Source organism: Coregonus lavaretus (genome assembly GCF_964263955.1).
Source record: "Coregonus lavaretus genome assembly, chromosome: 7".
Taxonomy (NCBI): domain Eukaryota; kingdom Metazoa; phylum Chordata; class Actinopteri; order Salmoniformes; family Salmonidae; genus Coregonus; species Coregonus lavaretus.
Genome location: NC_139994.1, coordinates 21,553,834 through 21,579,388, shown reverse-complemented (window position 1 = coordinate 21,579,388; position 25,555 = coordinate 21,553,834). Strand labels below are relative to the sequence as shown.

At 41.9% G+C, this 25,555-nt stretch overlaps 1 protein-coding gene across 1 annotated transcript in view; it reads left to right on the top strand.

The window, feature by feature from the left end:
- LOC311132702 (rho guanine nucleotide exchange factor 2-like) overlaps positions 1 to 20,687 on the top strand; it is an 83,647-nt gene extending 62,960 nt beyond the window's left edge. The window contains exons 17-28 of the mRNA XM_084165974.1: positions 3,968 to 4,139; positions 4,334 to 4,410; positions 4,611 to 4,783; positions 4,883 to 4,950; positions 8,509 to 8,703; positions 10,511 to 10,609; positions 10,711 to 10,760; positions 13,486 to 13,527; positions 13,637 to 13,687; positions 14,506 to 14,841; positions 15,070 to 15,235; positions 19,083 to 20,687. Of these exons, the coding sequence (XP_084022100.1) occupies positions 3,968 to 4,139; positions 4,334 to 4,410; positions 4,611 to 4,783; positions 4,883 to 4,950; positions 8,509 to 8,703; positions 10,511 to 10,609; positions 10,711 to 10,760; positions 13,486 to 13,527; positions 13,637 to 13,687; positions 14,506 to 14,841; positions 15,070 to 15,235; positions 19,083 to 19,156 (1,503 nt within the window). The 3' untranslated portion in view covers positions 19,157 to 20,687. The remainder of the gene's footprint in view (positions 1 to 3,967; positions 4,140 to 4,333; positions 4,411 to 4,610; positions 4,784 to 4,882; positions 4,951 to 8,508; positions 8,704 to 10,510; positions 10,610 to 10,710; positions 10,761 to 13,485; positions 13,528 to 13,636; positions 13,688 to 14,505; positions 14,842 to 15,069; positions 15,236 to 19,082) is intronic.
- The last annotated feature ends 4,868 nt before the right edge of the window (positions 20,688 to 25,555 follow it).

Sequence of the window (25,555 nt, the reverse complement as noted above, 5' to 3'; positions counted from 1 at the left end):
TTCTCAGAAAGTTTTAAACTGTCAAGAGGAGTGAAACAAGGTTGTCCACTATCGGCATATCTATTTATTGTGGCCATCGAGATGTTAGCTATTAAAATCAGATCCAATAATAATATCAGAGGATTAGAAATCCAGGGCTTAAAAACAAAAGGTGTCATTGTACGCTGATGATTCATGTTTTCTTTTAAATCCACAACTAGAATCCCTCCACAGCCTCATAGAGGATCTAGATACATTTTCTAACCTCTCTGGATTACAACCAAATTATGACAAATGTACTATATTACGTATTGGATCACTAAAAAATACAATTTTTACATTACCATGTAGTTTACCAATAAAATGGTCTGATGGTGATGTGGATATACTCGGAATACATATCCCAAAGGAAATAAATGATCTCACTTCAATAAATTTTAATAGAAAGTTAGCAAAAATAGATAAGATCTTACTACCATGGAAAGGAAAATACCTGTCAATTTTTGGAAAAATCACCCTGATTAACTCTTTAGTATTATCCCAGTTTACCTATTTGCTTATGGTCTTGCCTACGCCTAGCGAACAGTTTTTTAAATTATATGAGAAAAAAATATTCAATTTTATTTGGAACGGCAAGCCAGACAAAATTAAAAGAGCATATTTATATAATGAATAAGAATTCGGAGGACAGAAATTATTAAATATTAAAGCATTAGACCTATCACTAAAAGCTTCAGTCATACAAAAGTTATACTTAAATCCGAACTGGTTCTCAAGCAAATTAGTAAGATTGTCTCACCCAATGTTCAAGAAAGGCCTTTTTCCCTTTATTCAGATTACAACCTCTCACTTTCAGTTATTTGAAAAGGAAATAATCTCCCAAATGTCACTATTTCTAAAACAAGCCATAGAAAGTTGGTTGCAATTTCAATTTAATCCTCCAGAAACGACAGAACAAATAATGCAACAAATATTGTGGTTAAATTCAAATATACTAATTGACAAAAAACCTTTATTTTTTGACAGAATGTTTAAAAAAGGTATAATCTTCGTAAATGATATCATCGGTAGGACTGGTGGAGTTGTCGCACATGCAGCTAACAAAAACATATGGAAATGTCTGCTCTACCCAAAATTACAACCAAATAATTGCAGCCTTACTGCAAAAGTGGAAGAGGAAAGTGGAAGGGGGAGAAAGTAAGGAACTTGTCTGTCGGCCTTGCATTAAAGAACATAATTGGTTAAGGAAAACTGTGATAAATAAAAAAGTATATCAGTTTCACTTAAGGACCAAAGGATTGACAGCCGTCCCATATAGATTGCAAAATAGTTGGGAAGAGATCTTTGACGTACCGATCCCATGGCATAGTGTTTATGAACTGACACGCAAAACGACACCGGATTCAAAAATTAGAATCTTTCAATTTAAATTATTTATATAAAATTCTTGCTACCAATAGAATGTTATTTATATGGGGGATACAATCTTCCCAGCTCTGCAGATTTTGCTGTGAAGAGACAGAATCATTAGATCATTTGTTTTGGTTCTGTCCATTTGTAGCTTGTTTTTGGACACAGGTCCAGGAATGGCTAAAGGATTGCAATATTTACCTGGAACTAACCTTGCAGATAGCATTACTGGGTGATCTGAAAAGTCATAGTCAATCGATCAATAATATAATAATACTTTTAGCAAAAATGTTTATTTTTAATTCACAATCTGTAGAAGCAATGAGAATAGAAAGGTTCAGAACTTTTGTAAAACATCACAGTACGGTTGAAATATATATGGCAAATAGAAATCCTATATGGATGGTGTTAAGAGATAGATGGGAGGTATTGAATAGAGTTGAAGGATGGGGCTAATAACAAATAACAACAAATAATAACAAAGATAGCTAATAAATAAGCATACTGTGTCCATAATAAGTATATAGGTTGTATGTTGGGAGCTTTTGGGAAAAAGCACAGTTAGAAAGATATGGCACATAGAAGCAAACCGGATGGACATCATGAAAATGATCGGAGAGGTTGAGAGTAGAAGAAGTTCAGGAGCAAAAAAAAAAAAATATATATATATATATATATAATAGAATTATTGTAAAATTAACTCTGTCCATAAGGTGTAGATAGTAAGTATAGACCGGAAGTAGAGGCCTGGGCATTGTTGTTCACTAATTTACTCCAAGTAGGGAAAGGATGGTGGGGTTGAAAAGTAATAAAGGGGAGTATATATATATATATATATATATTTTTTTTTAACATGGGGGATTGGAAGTGATACAGACAATTACATTGATAGAAGATACAATCTATCTGCAATATTAAGCTGATCCATCCCCCCCAATAAATAAATAAATAAATAAATATATAAATAAATACACTTGGCGTTGCGCATGGTGATCTTAGGCTTGTGTGCGGCTGCTCTGCCATAGAAATCCATTTCATGAAGCTCGCGACGAACAGTTCTTGTGCCGACGTTGCTTCCAGAGGCAGTTTGGAACTCGGTAGTGAGTGTTGCAACTGAGGACAGACTATTTATACGCACTACGTGCTTCAGAACTCGCCGGTCCCGTTCTGTGAGCTTGTGTGGCCTACCACTTCGCAGCTGAGCCGTTGTTGCTCCTAGATGTTTCCACTTCACAATAACAGCACTTACAGTTGACCGGGACAGCTCTAGCAGGGCAGAAATTTGACAAACTGACTTGTTGGAAAGATGGCATCCTATGACGGTGCCACGTTGAAAGTCACTGAGCTCTTCAGTAAGGCCATTCTACTGCCAATGTTTGTCTATGGAGATTGCATGGCTGTGTGCTCGATTTTATAGACCTGTCAGCAATGGGTGAGGCTGAAATAGCCGAATCCGCTAATTTGAAGGGGTGTCCACATACTTTTGTATATATAGTGTATGCACTGGTGCCATGACAATCAAGTAGGGGTGGGGCATGTTATCAAGATAACTCCAGTAAGGACTTTTACCCTTTGACATTGGGTTGGGTGGGGTGTGACGGGGCATCTTTCCACAGGAAACACAACTTTTTGTACATTATACAGGGGGAAGAGTTTGTGTGCTTATTTAAGTTTTCTTCCCCTTTCTTGGCTGTTCTCGAGTTTCTTAGAACCCTGCTAGTTGGGTGGTGGTGGTGATGATGATGGTTGCATGATGTTTAGACAGCTGCACTGGACAGTGAAATAATCCATGCCGGGTAAATGAAAACAAAGACAAGTAATAACAGGCCAGCCAGGGTCCAAAGCAAGTCCCTATAACACCAACAAATGGGGGCTAAAGTGAGAGCTGATCCCTTTCCAGTCGCCACCATTCACAATGACATCAGCATTAATGGTGTGTTAGTTAAATGAAGTCTGCCATAGAATTAGGAATTATAATAATGTAATAGGATCTCTATGTTAACAGCCCTCTGATGTTCACTCGAGGAATGAGCCTCCATATTAATTACCCTATGCCGAATACAAAGCAAACACTAGGCTAACCCCTTAAATGGTTAAATTATGAGGATATATTATTGAAGCTTTTTCTTACAGTCAATGATCTCAAACACCATCTGGTAATTAAAGTAATGAAATAGCTTAGCCTAGTGTTTAATCTGTCCATACATATTTGGGTGTATGACCTCAGAGAATTGTATGTTTAGTTAGAAATGTGGCAATGTAAGGCCATTCTACTGCCAATGTTTGTGTATGGAGATTGCATGGCTGTGTGCTCGATTTTATACACTTGGCTGTCAGCCAGAGGTGTGGCTGAAATAGCCGAATCCACTAATTTGATGGGGTGGCCACATACTTTTGTGTATATATAGTGTATATTATTTTATTTTAGAGGCGACCCCTCGCACCCCCCACAGTTTGGGAACCACTGCATTAGGGCATGGAAATGGATGATTCTCATTGAACAAGTCCAGGTAGTCCCTCCCTGTTTCAGTCCGTTTGCTTCCATTCATTGCCTATTGAACATGACCCTGCTGTCCAGGTGATGGAGCTTGAGCGGACCCAGAGGCTGCAGGAGATCCGGGCCAGGCTGGACCCACGGGCCGAGGCCAAGGTGAGGGACGGTGGCCTGTTCAGGGGAGGAGAGCTGCTCCGCAGGAGACTCATCCATGAGGGAATGCTGCTCTGGAAGACCCCTGGGTCCAGGCTCAAAGGTGTGTGTGGGTTGAAGGGTCTGTGTGTGTGTAGAGGCTGAGGACAGGCTCTTTGTAATGGCTTGAATGGAATGTATGTATCAACAGTATCAAACACATGGAAACCAGCCTCCACTAGCTTAATTTGTCACAGAAGTTTGTAGGGGATGGAACTATCCCCAAAACATGTTGCTTACCCATGTTTTAATGTTTAGATGTGCAGGTCCTGCTGATGACCGACATCCTAGTGTTCCTACAGGAGAAAGACCAGAGGTTCATCTTCCCTTGTCTAGTAAGTACACACACACAAGCATACACACACTCTCTCTCTCACTCACTCACTCACACTGACAAATAATTTACATCAAACAAAAAACACTTGTGTGTGTATATAGAGAGACTTGTTTCGTCACAATTGAATATACTGTATGGGGAGGTCAGGGAATATAGCAACTCCCCTTCTTTCTCTCCTCTCCCTCGTTCTCTTTGCAGGACAAGTCTCCGGTCCTCTCCCTGCAGAACCTCATGATTAGGGAGATAGCCAATCAGGAGCGAGGGCTCTTCCTCATCAGTGACTCCTCCCCTCCGGAGATGTATGAGGTCCACGCTGCCTCGAAAGATGACAAGAACACCTGGATACGCCTCATACAACACACTGTCAGGAGGTAGACACAGACACACACACACACACACACACACACAGACACACACACACAGACAGACACACACTGCTCATATAGTCAAAATATTTTCTGTCTCTGCAGTTGTCCTTCCAGGGAAGAGTTCCCACTCATAGAGACTGAAGACAAGGCCCTGCTGAGACGACTGAAAGGTCAGCAATGAACACATACACACCCAGTCATACAGATCTATATGTAACGTAGTGATGGCACGATTGCGCCGACAGACACGGCGGCCCTATTTCTAGCTCCTAGCCAACTTTGCAGAATTTCATTTACTTTATTTGCTCAGAACATTTATGGTATCATTTCCTATAATCGACAAGATCTTTTGGACCACAAATTTGACTTCCCAGACCTGAACCCTTTGTTTGGATTAGACAAAGCCGCTCCATTCATCCTGGGTGCTCTACCAAAAAGATGCTGCCAAGGAGAGGTAGGAGAGCTGTCGTTCTAGTCAGTCTCAGTAGGAGGCCAAACCACCCACCGCTTCCGAGTATATTACTTGCTAATGTACAGTCTCTGGACAATAAGTTTGATGAGCTCAGGGCGAGTATCTCCTTCCAGAAGGACACGAGATTGTAACATAATTTGTTTTACAGAGACATGGCTCTCCCCAGCTACACCTTCTCCGTCCATACAGTCTGTTGGCTTCTCCGTACATTGCGCAGACAGGAAGATAGAAAAAAGGAAAAGCAAAGGTGAAAAGCAAAGGTGGACATGTATGTTTCATGATTAATAACTCATGGAAACGGCTGATTTTTAATGGAATATCTACATAGGCGTACAGAAGCCCATTATCAGCAACCATCAGTCCAATGGCACGTTGTGTTTGCTAATCCAAGTTTATCATTTTAAAAGGCTAATTGATCATTAGAAAACCCTTTTGCAATTATTTTAGCACAGCTGAAAACTGTTGTGCTGATTAAAGAAGCAACTTTAATCAGAGACTAGTTGAGTATCAGGAGCATCAGCAATAGTAATTGTGGGTTCGATTACAGGCTCAAAATGGCCAGAAACAAAGAACCTTCTTCTGAAACTCGTCAGTCTATTCTTGTTCTGAGAAATGAAGGCTATTCAATGCAAGAAATTGATCTCTTACAACGCTGTGTACTACTCCCTTCACAGAACAGCGCAAACTGGCTCTAACCAGAATAGAAAGAGGAGTGGGAGGCCCCGGTGCACAACTGAGCAAGAGGACACATACATTAGAGTGTCTAGTTTGAGAAACAGGCACCTCACAGGTCCTCAACTCGCAGCTTCATTAAATAGTACCCGCAAAACACCAGTCTCAACGTCAACAGTGAAGAGGCGACTCCGGGATTCTGACCTTCTAGGCAGAGTTGCAAAGAAAAAGCCATATCTCAGACTGGCCAATAAAAAGAAAAGATTAAGATGGGCAAAAGAACAGACACTGGACAGAGGAAGATTGGAAAGAAGTGTTATGGACAGACAAATCGAAGTTTGAGGTGTTCAGATCACAAAGAAGAACATTTGTGAGATGCAGACCAAATTAAAAGATGCTGGAGGAGTGCTTGATGCCATCTGTCAAGCATGGTGGAGGCAATGTGATGCTCTGGGGGTGCTTTGGTGGTGGTAAAGTGTGAGATCTGTACAGGGTAAAAGGGATCTATCACTCCATTTTGCAACGCCATGCCATACCCTGTGGACGGTGCTTGATTGGAGCCAATTTCCTCCTACAACAGGACAATGACCCAAAGCACAGCTCCAAACTATGTAAGAACCATTTAGGGAAGAAGCAGTCAGCTGGTATTCTGTCTATAATGGAGTGGCCAGCACAGTCACCGGATCTCAACCCTATTGAGCTGTTGTGGGAGCAGCTTGACCGTATGGTACGTAAGAAGTGCCCATCAAGCCAATCCAACTTGTGGGAGGTGCTTCAGGATGAATGGGGTGAAATCTCTTCAGATTATCTCAACAAATTGACAACTAGAATGCCAAAGGTCTGCAAGGCTGTAATTGCTGCAAATGGAGGATTCTTTGACGAAAGCAAAGTTTGAAGGACACAATTATTATTTAAATTAAAAATCATTGTTTCTAACCTTGCCAATGACTACATTTCCTGCTCATTTTGCTATATTTCCTATTCAAACTCATTTCATGTATGTTTTCATGGAAAACAAGGACATTTCTATGTGACCCCAAACTTTTGAACGGTAGTGTACCTCTCCATCAAATGCCGATTACCTCCCAAGAGAATTCTCATCGGTTATTGTCATGGCCGTTTATATCCCCCCTCAAGCCGACACCACGGTGGCACTCAAGGAACTATACGGGACTTTGAGCAAACTGGAAACCGCATATCCTGAGGCCGCATTTGTTGTAGCTGGGGACTTTAACAAAGGAAATCTAAAGAAAATTCTCCCGTGGTAGGCCTGATTACCAAAAATGATGAGACCGCCTACAGGGAGGAGTCTAGAGCCCTGGCGGAGTGGTACCAGGAAAATAACCTCTCCCTCAACGTAAAAAACAACAACAAAGGAGCTGAATGTGGACTACAGGAGACAGAAGAGGGAGCACGCCCCCATCCACATCGACAGGGCCGCAATGGAGAGGGCCAAAAGCTTTGAGTTCCTTGGCGTGCACATCACTGAGGACCTGAAATGGTCCAACCACACAGACACCTTGCATGGCCCCCAAGACCCTCACAAACTTCTACAGATGCACCATTGAGAGCATTCTGTCGGGCTGCATCACCGCCTGGTACAGAAACTGCACCTCCCTCAACCGCATGGCTCTCCAGAGGGTGGTGCGGTCAGCCGAACGCATCACCGGGGGCAAGCTGCCTGCCCTCCAGAACATTTACAGCACTCCGTGTCAAAGGAAGTCCAAGAAGATCATCAAGGACCTCAGCCACCCAAGTCACTGTCTTTTCACTCTACTACCATCTTGCAGACAGAGACGGTACATGTGCATCAAAGCCGGGACCGCGAGATTGAAGAACAGCTTCTATCTCCAGGCCATCAGACTGTTGAACAACCATCACTAGCCGTCTACCTGCTAATCAAGTGTTTCCACATAGGAACTCCATATTTCAATTATTCTCTACACTACCCTCTCTATCTCTCTCTTCCTTTCTACCACTCCATTGTTCTCTTTCTCTATCAATCCCTTTGACCATATCCATCCCTTCCTTTTTCTCTCTCCACCTCTCCCTTTCAATCTTTATCTCTCTCCCTTCCCTTTGCATTCCCCACCCCCCATCTTTCTTTCTCTCTACATGCTGCGTACAGTACAATGTGCAGTTCTCGCTCTGTGTGTAGGAGGATAAGTGTGAAGCCTGACTCCTACTCAGGCCCAGTGGAGGATCTCATCAAACTCTATCTATCCATCACAGCCTTTCTCTCTCTCATTTTCACTCTTGCTCTCTCTCTCTGTCACTCTCTCTCATTTTCTCTTTCTCTCGGACACAATCTTTCTTGCTCACTTGTACTCCTGCACTTCCCTCTCCCTTCATCCCCTTCTCTCGCTATCTCTTATAGCCAACATCCAACTGAACAATGTGTGAATAGGATTGCCCCCCACTGTTAAGTCAAGGTCTTAAGGAGGAGCATCATGTCAGCTTTTCCCTCTCTCCCCTTCCTCCTTCCCTCTTTCTCTCTCCCCTTCTCTCTACTCCATCTCTCTTTCCCCCCTCCATCCCTTCCTCCCCTCCATCTTCCTCTCTCCACCTTAATCTCTCCTTCCAGCGGATATCCAGCAGAAGGACCGGGAGGTGCTGGAGCTGCTCCAGGAGCGAGTCACCCTGTTCTCGGACCTGGCCGAGGTGACAGGGGGCCAGGAGGTCATGCTGCCAGGGGGCCCCAACTCCCGGAACCTGTTCCGGGCCGACATGCCCCAGGTGCCGCTCGGCGAGAGACTGCTCACCGATGCCATCGCAGAGGGTGAGGGGTTGGTGGTGGTGGTGGGGGTGGGGGGAAGGGAGAGAGGGGGTGGGGGAGAAAAAGTGAAAAAGAGAGGTAGGGTAATAGACGGAGGGATGGAGAGCAAGTTTCTCAGTTTCAAGAAAATCAGCACAAAAGCAATAATGGCATTATAATACATTTAAGTGTCGCTATGCTCGTGCTTAGATGGTGTGCTTCTTCATGCAATGACAGCAGTTGGAGCATGTCCATGTCACAACGAGTTCATTGCTGATGTTGGTTTTTGCTTGAGATGTAAGGTTTGCTCTCTCAGTGATGACATTTTGTGCTGATAATCGGCTCTTAGCATTGTCACTGGCTTGTTCTATCCAAATGGTGCCGTCCCTTCCTTTCTCCTGTCTCACTGTTTCGTTTCACTACAGTTTCATTTGGTGGTGGTGCGGGCACCTGCTCAGTGCGCACCGTTTTGGCTTTTTTGGCCTCTGAGGTGTAGGTTCAGACTGAGGCTCAGAATCAGAAGAAAAATCATCAGAGATGTCATGATAAATTTCTTCCCCACCATCTGAGTCTTTTCATCCAGATCTTGTAGCAGCGCTAACGCAGCATGTGCATCCATTCGTCTTGGTCTTCTTGCCGTTGTAAATTACGCACGCTCTCACTGTTTATTTACTCCAAGTAGGCCAGAGTAGACTGATAAAACTGCTTGGATTCGGTGGCCTGATATAGGGTAAATACCATTTTGAGATTATAATTAGAATAGATTAGTATAATAGAATGGCCCGCACTGTTCTTCATTCATAATTGGTGATTACATAATTAATCATTGTTCGCTTCCCCTCGCTCATCAACTCACCCTTTCTTCCCCATCATACTTTACTTGTTACATGTGTGAAATTAGTTTAGGTTCAGTTGAGGCAATTATTGGGGTGATTATCAACTGGGCATGGCACCTTCATGTCGGAAGAAGGAGCGGAGCAGGCCCTACTGTCGGGAGAAGGAGTGGCAATGGGGGAAAACCATTCAACAAATGACATGCCCCTTCTAAAACTGGTTATAACTCCAGTTCTGTTTGTGATATTAGATTCTAACAACCACAGTGTGTTATATAGACTATACCCCCAGCCGTTCCATGTATTTGATCTATTCCAGAGCTAGCACACCAGATTCAACTTGTTACTGATCATCAATCCCTTGAATAGGTTAATCAGGTGAGCGAGTTTAGAGCTACAACAAAATTGGGAAACGTGTGAGAAACAACGATTATTATAAGAAAAGTGTATGTTCTGACACTGTAACCTTTACAAAAGAAATGCTTTCGTTATAGGTTTCACATTGTTTTTATAAGACAATATATAAAAAACAACATGAAAATTACATCTATGAGTTTCCATGGTTAAAAAAGCAATAGGCTGGGCAGCACCTCCTACTGGACAGTTGATTTATCTACAGCTATCCCTTTGGTCCCCCGTCCAGGGTTTTAACCAAGCCCAGCCCTGCTTAGTTTTTATATTTGTCACTGACTACTACCAATGTGCTATCGAGAGAATCTTAACAGATAATTATTCTACTTCTTCTGCCATACAAGATTCTTGTTAATGTTCATAATTATTTTTGTATTAATCTTGTTAGTGTATTTGCTGCCATATGTATTACTTTGTTAGATTCTTCCATATATTTTCCATGTGGGTGGAGATTTGACTTTAGGACCAATGGAATGGTCTAAAATTTGAAAACTCTACCTACACTGTGTCATGGGTGAGCTGAAATGAATGCACCATACATTTTGTTAAGGCACTGATGTTGTATTGTATGTCTTTGTGTCTCCCAGTGGATAGGCTGAGTGAGTTACTGCTGGGCTCCACCTTTGAAGTGCCTCTGCCCTGCAGTTTCAACAGTCACCCGAACCACACGGGAGCACTAGTGATCAGTGAGTGACTCCTCTGTGCCATTGATTGACAAGGCTTACAGTAGTCTAGTCTCCATAGCACTGTGAGCAATGACCATTGAGTGACCATTGTTTGTTTGTAGATGGTCAGGAGGTGGTTCTCAATGGAATGCACAGGTGCCCAGCAACAAAGGTGAGGTCTTAATAATAATAATAATAATAATAATAATAATAATAATAATAATAATAATAATAATAGCATGGTCATTTACTGTGGTCGACCAGGCTTAGAACCAAGGTCTCCCATGCGCCACAATAATGTGTTAGCTTGTTTAGCTAAAGCCAAGTCCTTAGCTTGGGAAGCTAACAGAATTCTTCAGGTCCCAAGCAAAATTACTCATTGTAACAGTAACAGCAGCGTATGTGATGAGTCAAAAGAGTTAGTGCAAAAAGGGTCAATGCAGATAGTTAATTAGTTAACCAATAGCTACCCAGACTAACTATTTGGCAGTCTTATGGCTTGGGGGGTAGAAGCTGTTCAGGGTCCTGTTAGTTCCAGACTTGGTGCATCGGTACCGCTTGCCATGCGGTAGCAGAGAGAACAGTCTATGACTTGGGTGGCTGGAGTCTTTGAAAATGTTTTGGGCCTTCCTCTGACACCGCCTGGTATAGAGGTTCTGGATGGCAGGGAGCTCGGCCCCAGTGATGTACTGGGCTGAACGCACTACCCTCTGTAGCGCCATGCGGTCGGATGCCAAGCAGTTGCCATACCAAGTGAGGATGCAGCCAGTCAAGATGCTCTCAATGGTGCAGCTGTAGGACTTTTTGAGGATCTAAGGGCCCATGCCAAATCTTTTCAGCCTCCTGAGGGGGAAGAGGCATCAAGCCCTGCAAGGGCATGCTACTTTAAAAGATGGCTAGTCATTATTAGCCTGGTTCTGTATGGAATGCAGGTACATTATGGGACTCAGGTCATTATTGGTGCGACCAAATCATGTGCCGATGCCATCAACTGAAGAAGTTAGTAGCACTAGTGCCACCAGTTGATAAAGTTAGTCTAAAGTGAAAACGTGAAAACGTTTGGGAACAAAAATTGTCCATGTAGTCCCTCTCTGTTTCAGTCCAATTTCTGTTTGGTGCCTAATGAACATGACCAAGGCTTTATGTTTGAAGTTTCAAGTGAAGGCTTCCGTTATCCGAGTCTTCCGCTCTCTGAGTTATTATAGCTTGACAGCTCTGTTTCAAACAGTGCCTTGGAGTATCCATGGCAACATCCATTTTTCCAATCACCATTCTTTTCTGAAGCCTGTTTGACAACTCTATTCTGAAATGTTGTGACAATAACATGAATGTTTCACAATGAAACCCTACTGGTTTACTTAGAAATATTCATCAAAGTTGAAAAGTACACTGAACAAAAATATAAACGCACCATGTAAAATGCTGAAATAAAAGATCCCAGAAATGTTCCATTTGCACAAAAAGCTTATTTCTCTCAAATGTTGTGCACAATGTTGTTTACATCCTTGTTAGTGAGCATTTCTCCTTTGCCAAGATAATCCATCCACCTGACAGGTGTGGCATATCAAGAAACTGATTAAACAGCATGATCATTACACAGCTGCACCTTGTGCTGGGGACAATAAAAGGCCACTATAAAATTTGCAGTTTTGTCACACAACACAATGCCACAGATGTCTCAAGTTTTGAGGGAGCTTGCAATTGGCATGCTGACTGCAGGAATGTCCTCCCAGAGCTGTTTCCAGATAATTTAATTTAATGTTCTGAAACAAAGCTGAAAATGTCCTAGTTCTTCCATGGCCTGCATACTCACAAGACATGCCCCCCATTAAGCATGTTTGGGATGCTCTGGATCGACGTGTACGACGGCGTGTTCCAGTTCCCGCCAATATCCAGCAACTTCGCACAGCCATTGAAGATGAGTGGGACAACATTCCACAGGCCATAATCAACAGCCTGATCAACTCTATGCGAAGGAGATGTCGCGCTGCATGAGGCAAATGGTCACACCAGATACTGACTGGTTTTCTGATCCACACCCCTACTTTTAAAAAAGAAAAAGTTATCTGTGACCAACAGATGCATATCTGTTTTCCCAGTCATGTGAAATCCATAGATTAGGCCCTAATGAATTGATTTTAATTAACTGATTTCCTTATATGAACTGTAACTCTGTGAAATCTTTAAAAATGTTGCGTTTTATATTTTTGTTCAGTATAGTTTGTTACCAAACATTTTTCACCTCCACCAAAGGAATGGAATTTCTATTGTGATAAGAAGCAATTCTATAATACAATCAAACAGTGAGTAATTTGCTTCATTTAATGGCATTTGGAATCTCAAAAGACAGAAACCAAGTGATATGTCACGCCCTGACCTCAGAGATCACCTGTATTCTCTGTTTGGTTAGGTCAGGGTGTGATTTGGATAGAATCTAGGTTATTCTATTTCTATATTGGCTGGGTGTGGTTCCCTATCAGAGGCAGCTGTCGATCGTTGTCTCTGATTGGGGATCATACTTAGGCAGCCATTTTGCCTACCTATGTTGTGGGATCTTGTTTCTGTTTGGCTTGTTGGATGTTTAGCCTCTTGAACGTCACATTCTGTTGGATTTTGTCGGTGTTTATAATAATAAATGACTATGTACGCATACCACGCTGCACCTTGGTCCGATCCTTTATACAACAAGCGTGACATGATATGAGGATCATACAGATATTTTTGTTTAAAGTATTATGTTTGCATGAAATTCTTATCAGTTTACCTCTGTGGCATTAATTGGAGTTTCATTTATTTTATTTATTCTTACACCAATTCATCTGGTATTGCTTTCTGACATGTTGTGAATAAACAATAGTTTCAACTTGTTTAAGTGTATAATATTTCAAATTTCCCAGGACTGGAATGGAAATCAGGCTGGAGATAGGCCCCCAACTGAGGTACAGTAGTAAATGCTCACTGAATCAACACTGTCTCATAATGAACTACTGTCACTTTATCTGTACATGGCTAACTATTGTATTCACTGATGGTGTGTGTGTTTTTCAGGAAGTGTATCAGAGGCTGGTCAACCTTAGTGCCCAACTTCATGCCCTCCAGGTCAGTGGATGCATCTCTTTGTACCAGACCTTAGTCAAATATTCTTTATTATTTTCCTTCCATTATCTCACAGTTAACAAAATGCATGTATTTTCTATTGTGGCATCTATAAATGGATCCAGATTTTTTTGGGGGTTGAATTTATATAGGATGAGCCATGACTAGAATACAGTATATACATATCAAGTGGATGAAACTGTATGTAAACACTATTAAAGTGACCAGTGTTCAATGACTCTATGTACATAGAGCAGTAGTCTCTGAGGTGCAGGGTAGAGTACCGGGTGGTAGCCGGCTAGAACACTAAGGTTTAGGGCAGGGGACTGGGCGGAGGCCGGCTAGTGGTGACTGTTTAACCTCTTAAGGATCACACCCTTTTTTTCAATTTTCGCCTAAAATGACATACCCAAATTTAACTGCCTGTAGCTCAGGCCCTGAAGCAAGGATATGCATATTCCTAATACCATTTGAAAGGAAACACTTTGAAGGTTGTGGAAAGGTGTAATTAATGTAGGAGAATATAACACATTAGATCTGGTAAAAGATGATACCAAAAAAATGTTTTATCATCTTAGAAATGGCTACATTTGAATATAAAAATAGTTTTTTTTGATAAAATCCATGCTACAGTCATGCTAATCACATTAGCGAACGTTGGCTCAACCGTCCCGTATACGCGACACCAATCCCGTAGAGGTTAACAGTCTGATGGCCTGGAGATAGAAGCTGTTTCTCAAACCCCTGTCACATGGACCAGTCTCCTCATATCTCCCTTCATTCACTTGTAATTTACTCTTACTCTCTTTTTCCTCTCCCAGGGCACTGTGATCAAGCAGGACTCCATCCTGGAGCTCTGCCTGCGTTCCGATGGCCCGCCAGTCGATGCCCCAACCACGCCCACCGGGCGGGTGTGGCGCTCCCTGTCACGTGACGCAGGCATGGCCGAGGCCAGCACGGGGGCGGCCATTGGGGAGCTGGCCCTGCTCCAGAGGCAGCACAGCCTCCTGCAGGAGGAGCTGGGTAGACTGCGGGGGGCCGAGGGCCGCCTGAGGGATAGCGAAAAGGCCCGAACCCAGCTGGAGAGGCAGGTCCGCGACATGAAGGCCCACAGTGCCACCATGGTGGACAGCGTGGGAACTGCAGGCTCAGAGCAGGTAGAGCTACTCTCTGGCACTGTGGGTAGTTGCACTTAGCTTAACTATAGGGGGGTGCACCTATTCTTAGCCAGGTTATTGTTGTAGATGAGAATCTGATAATGGGAATATGCTCTCAATCAACTGAGTTGAGCTAATATAGGTTATACATTAGAAATAAAGTGTCAATAGGTGTCACAATTGATTTGGTTTTTTGTCGTTCCACTTAACACTTGTCATCTTGCCTAGGCTCCACCCCTTCGTAGAGCAAGTGAAACTAACGCAGACACCCAATTGGCCAGCCAGCAGTCAATCGCGCATTCGGAGGGGCATCAGGATGTCAGTGATGTGGAGGTGGAGGTGACGTCAGATGAGGAGGAGGCCAAAGCGTCACCGCGCTCAGAGAGTCCCCGAGGTGTGTAAATCTTCCGTTAGGCATGTCTCTTGATGTAATAAGATGAGTTTTGGGCAACCCTTCCCCCGCTTTTGTTCCATGCTGGCTGAAGACCTAGCTAGCCAGTTGCTAGCTAACACCAGACACAGATGAAAGTGCAAACCTATAAGTATCTATGCCTTAGATGAATAGGAGAAACCTCTAATTTGCTGACACACTGCAGTAAAGTTTTGGCACCAGGGGCCGGTTGCACCAGCCTGTGTAAAAAGGTTGGTTTAAATGCTAGGTCGGGCGTAGCTGCGTCCGACGTTGTGATCAGAATTTACACCTGTTGCACCAACCAAAAATAAGACTATTTGTAGCTAAATCCAGCGTAATGCGCATTCATGAGATTAGAAGATTCGTAGTGACGGTTGCTAGGCAGCGCTCATTGCTTAGCTACAATTCTAACAGCTAAGTTGAATAGCACCGCTACAAACAGGAAGGAAAACTCAACCTGGAAGTAGTAAAGTAAATGAGGAGAGTGGGGAGCTTGGCTGCAGGTCAGTGGAAGAGGTGCGCAAGAAATGGAAAGATCTCATGACAAGCGCAAGAAAAGATGCAGGTGAAGTCTTTAGTAAGGCCATTCTACTGCCAATGTTTGTCTATGGAGATTGCATGGCTGTGTGCTCAATTTGATACACCTGTCAATTTTATACACCGGGTGTGGCTGAAATAGCCGAATCCACTAATTTGAAGGATGTCCACATTCTTTTGCATATATAGTGTATGTGATCGTATACAAATGTAAGCAAGGTTTTAAATGATTGTTTTAGTCAAATATTATACCTGTTTGGGCTACTTGCAGTCAATTTTCATTATATTCTGGCCCCCTGACCATCCGCTCAAGAAAAAATTGGCCCACGGCTGAATCTAGTTGATGATCCTTGGCCTAGACCTGTTGGCTACATTTGATTGATGATTTGATTCCGGAAGAGTCAACCTCTGATGTCGTCTGGACCAGCAGGTTCCCTATGGTTTTCCATGACCCTGTGCCCTGGCTCAATCATGGGATGGGGCAGCCTCTACTCCACGCAGATATTATGCAGTACCACTGTGGCAGCGATAACAGTTCAGGTCCTCTCTGGTGCTATTCTTATCTCTCCATGTAGGCAGTGGAACCTAGTGGGAGTACAATGCAATAAGACTGCGGTAACGCAACACTGTGTCCTATTATTCGGTATCATCTTATGTTATTTGCTGCATGTCATAGCCTAATGAAAAAGTAAGCTACTAACCTGTGCTTCAGCACCCCTATGTAGCGCTCAATAAGGCACCTCGCCTAGGCATGAACATTGTTGTACTCCCGCTCCTAGTCTGTCTGTGTGCCAACACTAGTGTCATCAGCCACCTTTTTAGTGTCCCCCAGCAGGATGCCACAATATCTAACCTCTTCAAACTCCCACTGGTGTGCGCTCTCTCGTAGGATCTGAATTTAAAATGGATTACATTTAGATGATTTGTCACTGTCCTACACATAATACCCCATAATGTCAAAGTGAAATTGTTTTTAAAAATGTTTACAAATTAATTACAAATGAAAAGCTGAAATGTCTTGAGTCAATAAGTATTCAACCCCTTTGTTATGGCTAATGCATATATAACTTTCTATGATATGACATTCCATGAGAGAAACATTAGCCTAGGGGTTGACAGCCGCTTCAAATGTACCATTGAATATTCATCAACAAACACATGATACCCACATTGAGGACTTGTATGTAGGGAGGGAACTGGACAACTGTACATGTCAATCAATGTCTGGGTGATGATGAGTTAATGGTTTGCTGTTTGTGTAAATGTAGCTACAGTGCCTTCAGAAAGTATTCACACCCCTGTATTTAAAATGGAGTACATTTAGATTTATGGTCAATGGCACACAATACACCATAATGTCAAAGTGGAATTATGTTTTTTGAAGTTTGTACAAACTAATCTTGAGTCAATAAGTATTCAACCTCTTTGTTATGGTAAGCCTAAATAAGTTCAGGAGTAAGAATGTGCTTATCAAGTCACATAAGTGTAGTCCCCTGTAGCTCAGTTGGTAGAGCATGGCGCTTGCAACGCCAGGGTTATGGGTTCGTTTCCCACGGGGGGCCAGTATGAAAATGTATGCACTCACTAACTGTAAGTCGCTCTGGATAAGAGCGTCTGCTAAATGACTAAAATGTAAATAAGTTGCATGGGCTCACTCTGTGTGCAATAAGTGTTTAACATGATTTTTGAATGACTTCTGTAAGGTCCCTCAGTTGAGCAGTGAATTTCAAACACAGATTCAACCACAAAGACCAGGGAGGTTTTCCAATGCCTCACAAAGAAGGGCACCTATTAGTAGATTGGGAGAAAAAAAAAAGAAGCAGACATTGAATATTCATTTGAGCATGGTGAAGTTATTAATGAGACATACTCATGTAAATGTAATTATAGAAAATGATCATCCATTTTGAATTCAGGCTGTAACACAACAAAATGTAGAATAAGTCAAGGGGTATGAATACTTTCTGAAGGCACTGTAGGTACTCATGGTCAGAAGGGGCCTGTATCTGGACATGAGTACCGTCAATGTATCCGATGATGCTCGTCATTGCCATGATCACCAGCAACTGTAGCAGTGGTTTCGACAAGCAGAGTTTCAGCGGCACTTGTTGTAGCAGATGGTGCATTCTTTTTAAACCAATTTCTAATATCCATTTTGACGGTAGCCAGGTCTACTGATCACTGAGGCACACTTGTGTTTACCGAACACTCCACCCACTATTAATTTGAAATGGCGGTAAAAAGAGACATGGCTTCATGATGCATTTATGATGGGTCTAAAACAGTCAATCATAATTACTTGAGCCATATTTAACATACAAATATTTTGGGGGGTAATTTAAATGTTAAATGGGCTAAATATCATATAATAGTCTTATAGCAAATAAAATAAAAATGTACTTATAATTTAGATACTGTACATTTCATTCAACCATGCATTTTATTTGGAGGGGCCAGGAGGTATTCTATGGTAGGGTGGGCCAGGCTCCCTAAGGCCCGCCTGTAACGCCGGCCCTGCTGTAGATCCTTTAGTTTTTCTAAACATTTGCTTTAGTGTTGTTCATGTCAGGGCTTTCAGTACAGAGCCATTCTGTTAAAACAGCAAAAAGCTGCAATATACGAAATATAAATAAATTATAACATTCCCAATAGGGGATATCCCCACTGCAGTATCATTATACAGAGATGTGCTTTATCAGAGATGAGCTCACCTCTGTCCTCTCAATAATGCTAATGCAAGCCCACACACAGTTTTATATAACATATCTATTTTGTGATGAGGCACAAACTCTCTTTCTGGCACACACACACACCATCGCTGCCCTTCTCACCTCATGTTCTCTCTGTGTGCATGTGCGCATGCGAACACCTCATATCCCTCAGCTTCTGTCAGTGTTAGGTGTGTGGGTGGAGATGTCTTTCCAGGGCTAGTACTCAGCTCACTCATTCTACTCCCTGATGAGAAATTACAGTGCTGGTGTCTCTCTCTCTCATATATATATGTATATGTATATGTATATATATGTATATATATATATGTATATGTATATGTATAGCTGAAATTAAGAGAGAGGCTAGCATCCAAGATTACATATGCCAAAAAGCGTATAAACGTATGTGCCAGGAAAGGAACGCACTACACTAATGATCTGCAGCCCAACGTAACAAAAGAGAGTACAGTACCCTCCAGGTTTGCATGAAAATAATCACTATTCTAAAGAATCTGTGATGAACAACTATCTATGGCAATTATATTAAATTGTTAATTGGCTAATTGTGTCTCTTTACTCAGATCTTCAGGACATTCCAGAGGAGAGCGAAGCCACAGCAGAACCACCACGAGAGCCTGACGTGTCACACTGCTAATGACCCTCCAGAAACAAAGACTGGGCCCCACCTCCCCTACTCTCAAAAATAGGCCGAAGAGAACAAGAGAACTGAACTTGAAATAGTCTTCCTCTTTTTACACTAAAAAGGAAGTATCATTAATTTTCAAATATAGATCTATATGTTTGTTCTGTGGCTTTTGCTTTACAGTACACGACCAGTGGCAATATGTGACTTTACGTTATATTCTTTCGTATTTCTCGCTTGGGATTATTTGGATTTGTACTGCTCCCTTTTGGAATCGATGCTGGACCAATGAGGACCTATTAGAGTGGCGTGAATAACAGGAAGGGAGTTATGCAATGATATTCCAAAGAAGAATATGCAAGAAATGGACAGCAAATATAAAAGCAGTAAATGGATAACAAACCTGATGGGTTTTGTCTATTTAATTGAATGCGATACTGCATGAATGATATTGGTTGGGTAGCTGCTTCTGTGCATTAGGATGTTGAATGCGGACGTGTATAGATAGCAGTTTGTGCTGAGAGACACACATACAAAAATATGACACGCAGATACAAACATGCACAAACACACAGTCATACACGCTCACACACACACTTGAGTCCTTTACATTTCCATAATTAGGATGATCTAATTCTCAACGCTGTTTATGATGCTAATGATTTGTTTATTTATTCTTCCTTCCTTATTTAAGCAGGTAAGTTAAGACCTCAAGCATTAGTGACTGTATAAGAAGTAGAGGTAGCACTGTATTTTACTCTCCCCTAATTATCATGTTTTTACTTAGAAACCACATGGTAACAGCATAATGACATAATTATTATTCCAAAATGACTTACTGGTTTGTGGGTTCATTTCCTGTAGGGATCACATACATATACTATACTTTAAATGTATTTGCTTTTGTGGCACACATATATTACTTGGGGATTCTTCGTCACAAATATAGGAAAGTGACAATTGTTAACAATTCATTTCAAGTAATTATCAGAAAGAACTACTAAGTAGATACCTGGCAATAAGGGAGAATGAAATAAAGTTTGACCTAAATGGACGAAAATAGTCCAATCACTATATGGCTTACTACAGGTGCAACCACATATAAGCAGTGTAGTTTACAAGTTTAACTCCAGTGGACTTAGTTGACTATATATATATATATATATTTTTTTTAAAGCTTTCAATATTGCTTTGGTTTTCGTCTGTACAAACAAAAGGACAAGACATTGGAAGATGGAACTAGGACAATGCGCCATGTTATTCATTTTGAGATGCCTTGAGGGATATGGGAAATCAAGTTTTTGCCAAGATGGTAATATAAAATGGAGTCTTCTCTATTAAGGACTAAACCAATGACTTTGGGGACTGTTTTTGAGCAACGAACAGCCGAGCAACCGTTATATTTGCCCTTACATTGTTTTGAAACTAAAATGCTTTAATTAACACTTTCTTTATTGTTGTACTTGTCAACTGTTCATTTGACTCATGTACCATATTCTGCTGTCTTAAATAGTGTGTATAAATCTGGCTGAAAATGACAAGGGCAATGATTTTGTGTCTGTCTTTGTTTGACGAGGAAACTACTGTATTCAATTGCGGTTTACCGAAAGCCATACTAAAGATATGTTAGTTTCGCCTCCATTTGTTTTAATATCGAAATTATAGTGTCAAAAGTCATATTTATGTATCAATTACCTATCCACTCGTTTTGACAAGTTCTTACTATAACTTGTGCTGGTGTAAAGGTCATATTGAAAGGGATCTTCCTGATTTGTGCTCTTACTACAGATAGTTGTGCTCCACCTCACTTGGGCCCTCTGTCAAAACAACAGATGGTGTAGTAATGAAGACTTATTTACACAATTTATCATCCTCCTGACACAAACTGTTATTAAGGTAAGTTTGTTGGCATTATGCCTATCCTAATTGGAAGTATGCCTAGGTAAAGGTTTGCGACAGTTGTCATAACCTCTCATGTATGTCATTATTATGACAGTGTTAGGTATACCTTGTGATGAAAAGGTCCAAAGAAGTGTTATCAACAGTAGCTCTTACCTGAAGCATTACCACTGCATGCTGGTAATTGAATCTCTCTGCTTTAAACTGACACATTGTACAGACAATCAAAAGCATGGATACCAAAGCTTATCATATCAGACTGATGATGATCCCCATAGTATGTCAACCAATTCGGTGGTAAAAAGCAGCTGTCTTTTAGGAGGGACTGAGCTCAAGTATCCCACTGTCTCATACTCTATATCTACTGTAGGCTGACACCGCTTCCCCAAATACCTCCCCCTAAACCCCTCATGATGGCTTGATGCCTCTACCGAAACATCAGGTCAAATCTATCAAACCCCAATACACTATTAACTCTCTTCTCCATCTCTCTTTTCTCTTTAACCTTTTTAACTTCCTCTATACAATTTTGTATTCATTCCCTCTCCCATCTGTCTCCATCTCTGACCCTCTTACTCTCCTTTTCTCCTACACTCTATGCCTCTGTCTAGAAACAGCCCCTAGCCCCTACTCACCTGTCCAGTTGTCTCACATCTCCATGAGGAGTTGTTTCCGGACAGGTTCTATCACTCTCTTTGTTTCTCTTTCTCCCTCTTCCTTCCTCCCTTCCACAGTCTAAACCTGGACACAATGTTGACCAAGTGACATGTATGCACTCCCTTCTCCCATCGCTAACCGTCTCACTCTCTTGTCCACTACCTCTCTCTTTCTCTCTAGCTGTGTATATAGATGGAGATATATATATATATATATATATATATATATATATATATATTTATTTGTTTCTCTCTATCCCTCCCTCCCTAATCCTGGGGACAATGTCAGCCAAGTAACATGTATAAATATCCCCATTGGGGGACATAGCTGGCATAGTGGTCGCCCCTCTACGCCCCGCCTGCACTCCATTTATCATTGGAATTTCCCAACGTTGGGGATGCCATGGCACTGTAAGCCCAGACAAGCTCCGGTGGTCCGGGAGAGTAGCAAGGGGGAGTGGGGTTACTGGGAAGCTGTACTGTGGCCCATTCTTCAAGAGATCTCCCTCCCTTTCCCCCCACGTCTCTGTCTTTTATTTTCCTCTTGCGCTTAAATAATCACCTGATTTATAGTATTCGTCATGTTTTAGGTCACAGTACAACCAAACTGTCTTAAATTGTTCTTACATTTAACATTTTGCAAGTGTGGTAACTATTAGAAGGGTACATAAAACCTTGGATCTGACCTCCAGCTTTAGCCTCCAAAACTAAGGCCTATTTTCAATCAGATCAAGCGTTAACCGGCGATAGCCGACACCCGCATAGCTGATGTTTTGGTGGCGTTTGAGGTGTAACTAAGTTGGAGCTGGAAAATCGGTGAGCAGCTGTTCTTGATCATTGTCAGGAAGCCACACTCATCCCACTCACGTTAGAAGTTCAGAACGAGAAAGTGTAGGCTATATAGAAATAATGACGCTCAAATTGAAAATCATTCAACAAAATAATGAGGATTTCTACCAGCTTGATCGAGGTGTAGATTTAATCTCACATTCCAGTGTTCGAACTTCGACTGCATGAGATTTATTTTTAATGCGACTCCGTGCAGAAAATGGCAATGTCCGCTTTAGGTATAATGCCAGGAGCTGCTTGTGGATTTGACATGCGGATGTCGGCTAAAGCGGATCTGATTGAATCGGGCCCTAAGTGTTGTTGGCTTTTCCACCTTGATCTAACCCCTGAACCTCTGACCTTTAACCTAACATTAGCTAACCTTAACTAACCTAACGTAAAATTGCTAGGCGTCTCTCTTTCAGTCACTCTGTATCTTTGGCTGTCAAGTTTCTGTTTAAGAGCATTGGAGTTTGCACTAGTGGTGTCAGACATGAGCAGGTGTTGCTGAACTGTTATAAAAGAGTTATGAAGTAGTATAAGTTTATGACCTCAATATTTACTATGCCATGATTCTTTAGAATAAGCTGTTGAGATGAAGTCCTTTCTCCTTGTTAGCATGTCTAGCATTTCATGTCTAAATGATCTCAAAGTGTCTAAAATTGTCTAACTCAATAAAGTTACTTTTTAAGATGATTTGGACATGAAATGCAGAACATGCTTATATCAGGGACATTGACTTGCATTGGTTTTTGGACAAAAATGATACAAAATGTAGCGTTTGGAGACAGTGGCCAGGTAAAAACCAAAGGATAGAGTGCTGCCTTGCCTTGTCGATAGACTCCTTATAGGGTAACAAACCCAATATGTAATTTGGATGAATACTAAAACCAGGTACTACTCTGTTTGGTGGTTTTGTTGCCAAGGTTATTTCACTGAAGCTAATATTTTCAACATTTTAAGGGGTGCCCAGAGCTATGATATAGGGGTTTCCTGATTTGTTATGGGAGTGCCCACTCCCCACACTACCCTGCACCCATAGACACCTCTGTAATTCGAACCCTGTGCATGCGTGTATGGAAGACAGAAATAGAACTGTTTCTTTTGTTTTATGACCGCATCTGCCTAATTCTCTATGCCCCACTCTGATTGTCCTTCTATCTATTTCTCTCTCCCACCACCTCACTTTTTATTACGAAAAGCCCACACAGCAGGAAACGTACAATATACGGTTGAAGTCGGAAGTTTACATACACCTTAGCCAAATACATTTAAACTCAGTTTTTCACAATTCCTGACAAACAATCCTAGTAAAAATTCCCTGTCTTAGGTCAGTTAGGATCACCACTTTATTTTAAGAATGTGAAATGTCAGAATAATAGTAGAGAGTGATTTATTTCAGCTTTTATTTATTTCATCACATTCCCAGTGGGTCAGAAGTTTACTCAATTAATATTTGGTAGCATTGCCTTTAAATTGTTTAACTTGGGTCAAACGTTTCGGGTAGCCTTCCACAAGTGAATTTTGGCCCATTCCTCCTGACAGAGCTGGTGTAACTGAGTCAGGTTTGTAGGCCTCCTTGCTTGCACACGCTTTTTCAGTTCTGCCCACACGTTTTCTGTAGGATTGAGGTCAGGGCTTTGTGATGGCCACTCCAATACCTTGACTTTGTTGTCCTTAAGCCATTTTGCCACAACTTTGGAAGTATGCTTGGGGTCATTGTCCATTTGGAAGGCCCATTTGCGACCAAGCTTTAACTTCCTGACTGATGTCTTGAGATGTTACTTCAATATATCAACATAATTTTCCTTCCTCATGATGCCATCTATTTTGTGAAGTGCACCAGTCCCTCCTGCAGAAAAGCACCCCCACAGCATGATGCTGGCACCTCCGTGTTTCACGGTTGGGATGGTGTTCTTCGGCTTGCAAGCGTCCGCCTTTTTCCTCCAAACATAACGATGGTCATTATGGCCAAACAATTCAATTTTTGTTTCATCAGACCAGAAGACATTTCTCCAAAAAGTACGATCTTTGTTCCCATGTGCAGTTGCAAACTGTAGTCTGGCTTTTTTATAGCGGTTTTGGAGCAGTGGCTTCTCCTTGCTGAGCGGCCTTTCAGGTTATGTTGATATAGGACTCGTTTTACTGTGGATATAGATACTTTTGTACCTGTTTCCTCCAGCATCTTCACAAGGTCTTTTGCTGCTGTTCTGGGATTGATTTGCACTTTTACGTACCAAAGTACGTTCATCTCTAGGAGACAGAACGCGTATCCTTCCTGAGCAGTATGACGGCTGCGTGGTCCCATGGTGTTTATACTTGCGTACTATTGTTTGTACAGATGAACGTAGTACCTTCAGGCGTTTGGAAATTGCTCCCAAGGATGAACCAGACTTGTGGAGGTCTACAATTTTTTTTCTGAGGTCTTGGCTGATTTCTTTTGATTTTCCCATGATGTTAAGCAAAGAGGCACTGAGTTTGAAGGTAGGCCTTGAAATACATCCACAGGTACACCTTCAATAGACTCAAATGATGTCAGTTAGCCTTTCAGAAGCTTCTAAAGCCATGACATCATTTTCTGGAATTTTCCAAGCTGTTTAAAGGCACAGTCAACATAGTGTATGTAAACTTCTGACCCACTGGAATTGTGATACAGTGAAATAATCTGTCTGTAAACAATTGTTGGAAGAATTACTTGTCATGCACAAAGTAGATGTCCTAACCGACTTGCCAAAAGTCCCCAAACCTGACCTTTACCATTAGGGGAACAACGCAACATCAAGGTAAGTTCATCCTAATTTGCTTTATTATGGAGAGGAAGGATCAGTAGATCACTTTGAAGAACAGAGCTTTAAAGGTTTGAATTGGTTGGAGCCAGAAGGCTAAAGTGGGAGGGACATGTTTGTGGGTGTGGCCATCTACACTTGGGGATATATATGTTCCCTTTCCATCCATGAGTTTGGTCTCTCCTCTACTCTTTCTCCCTCACTCCCTCTCTCTGTCTGTCCTGTTCCACTGAGTTGACAGG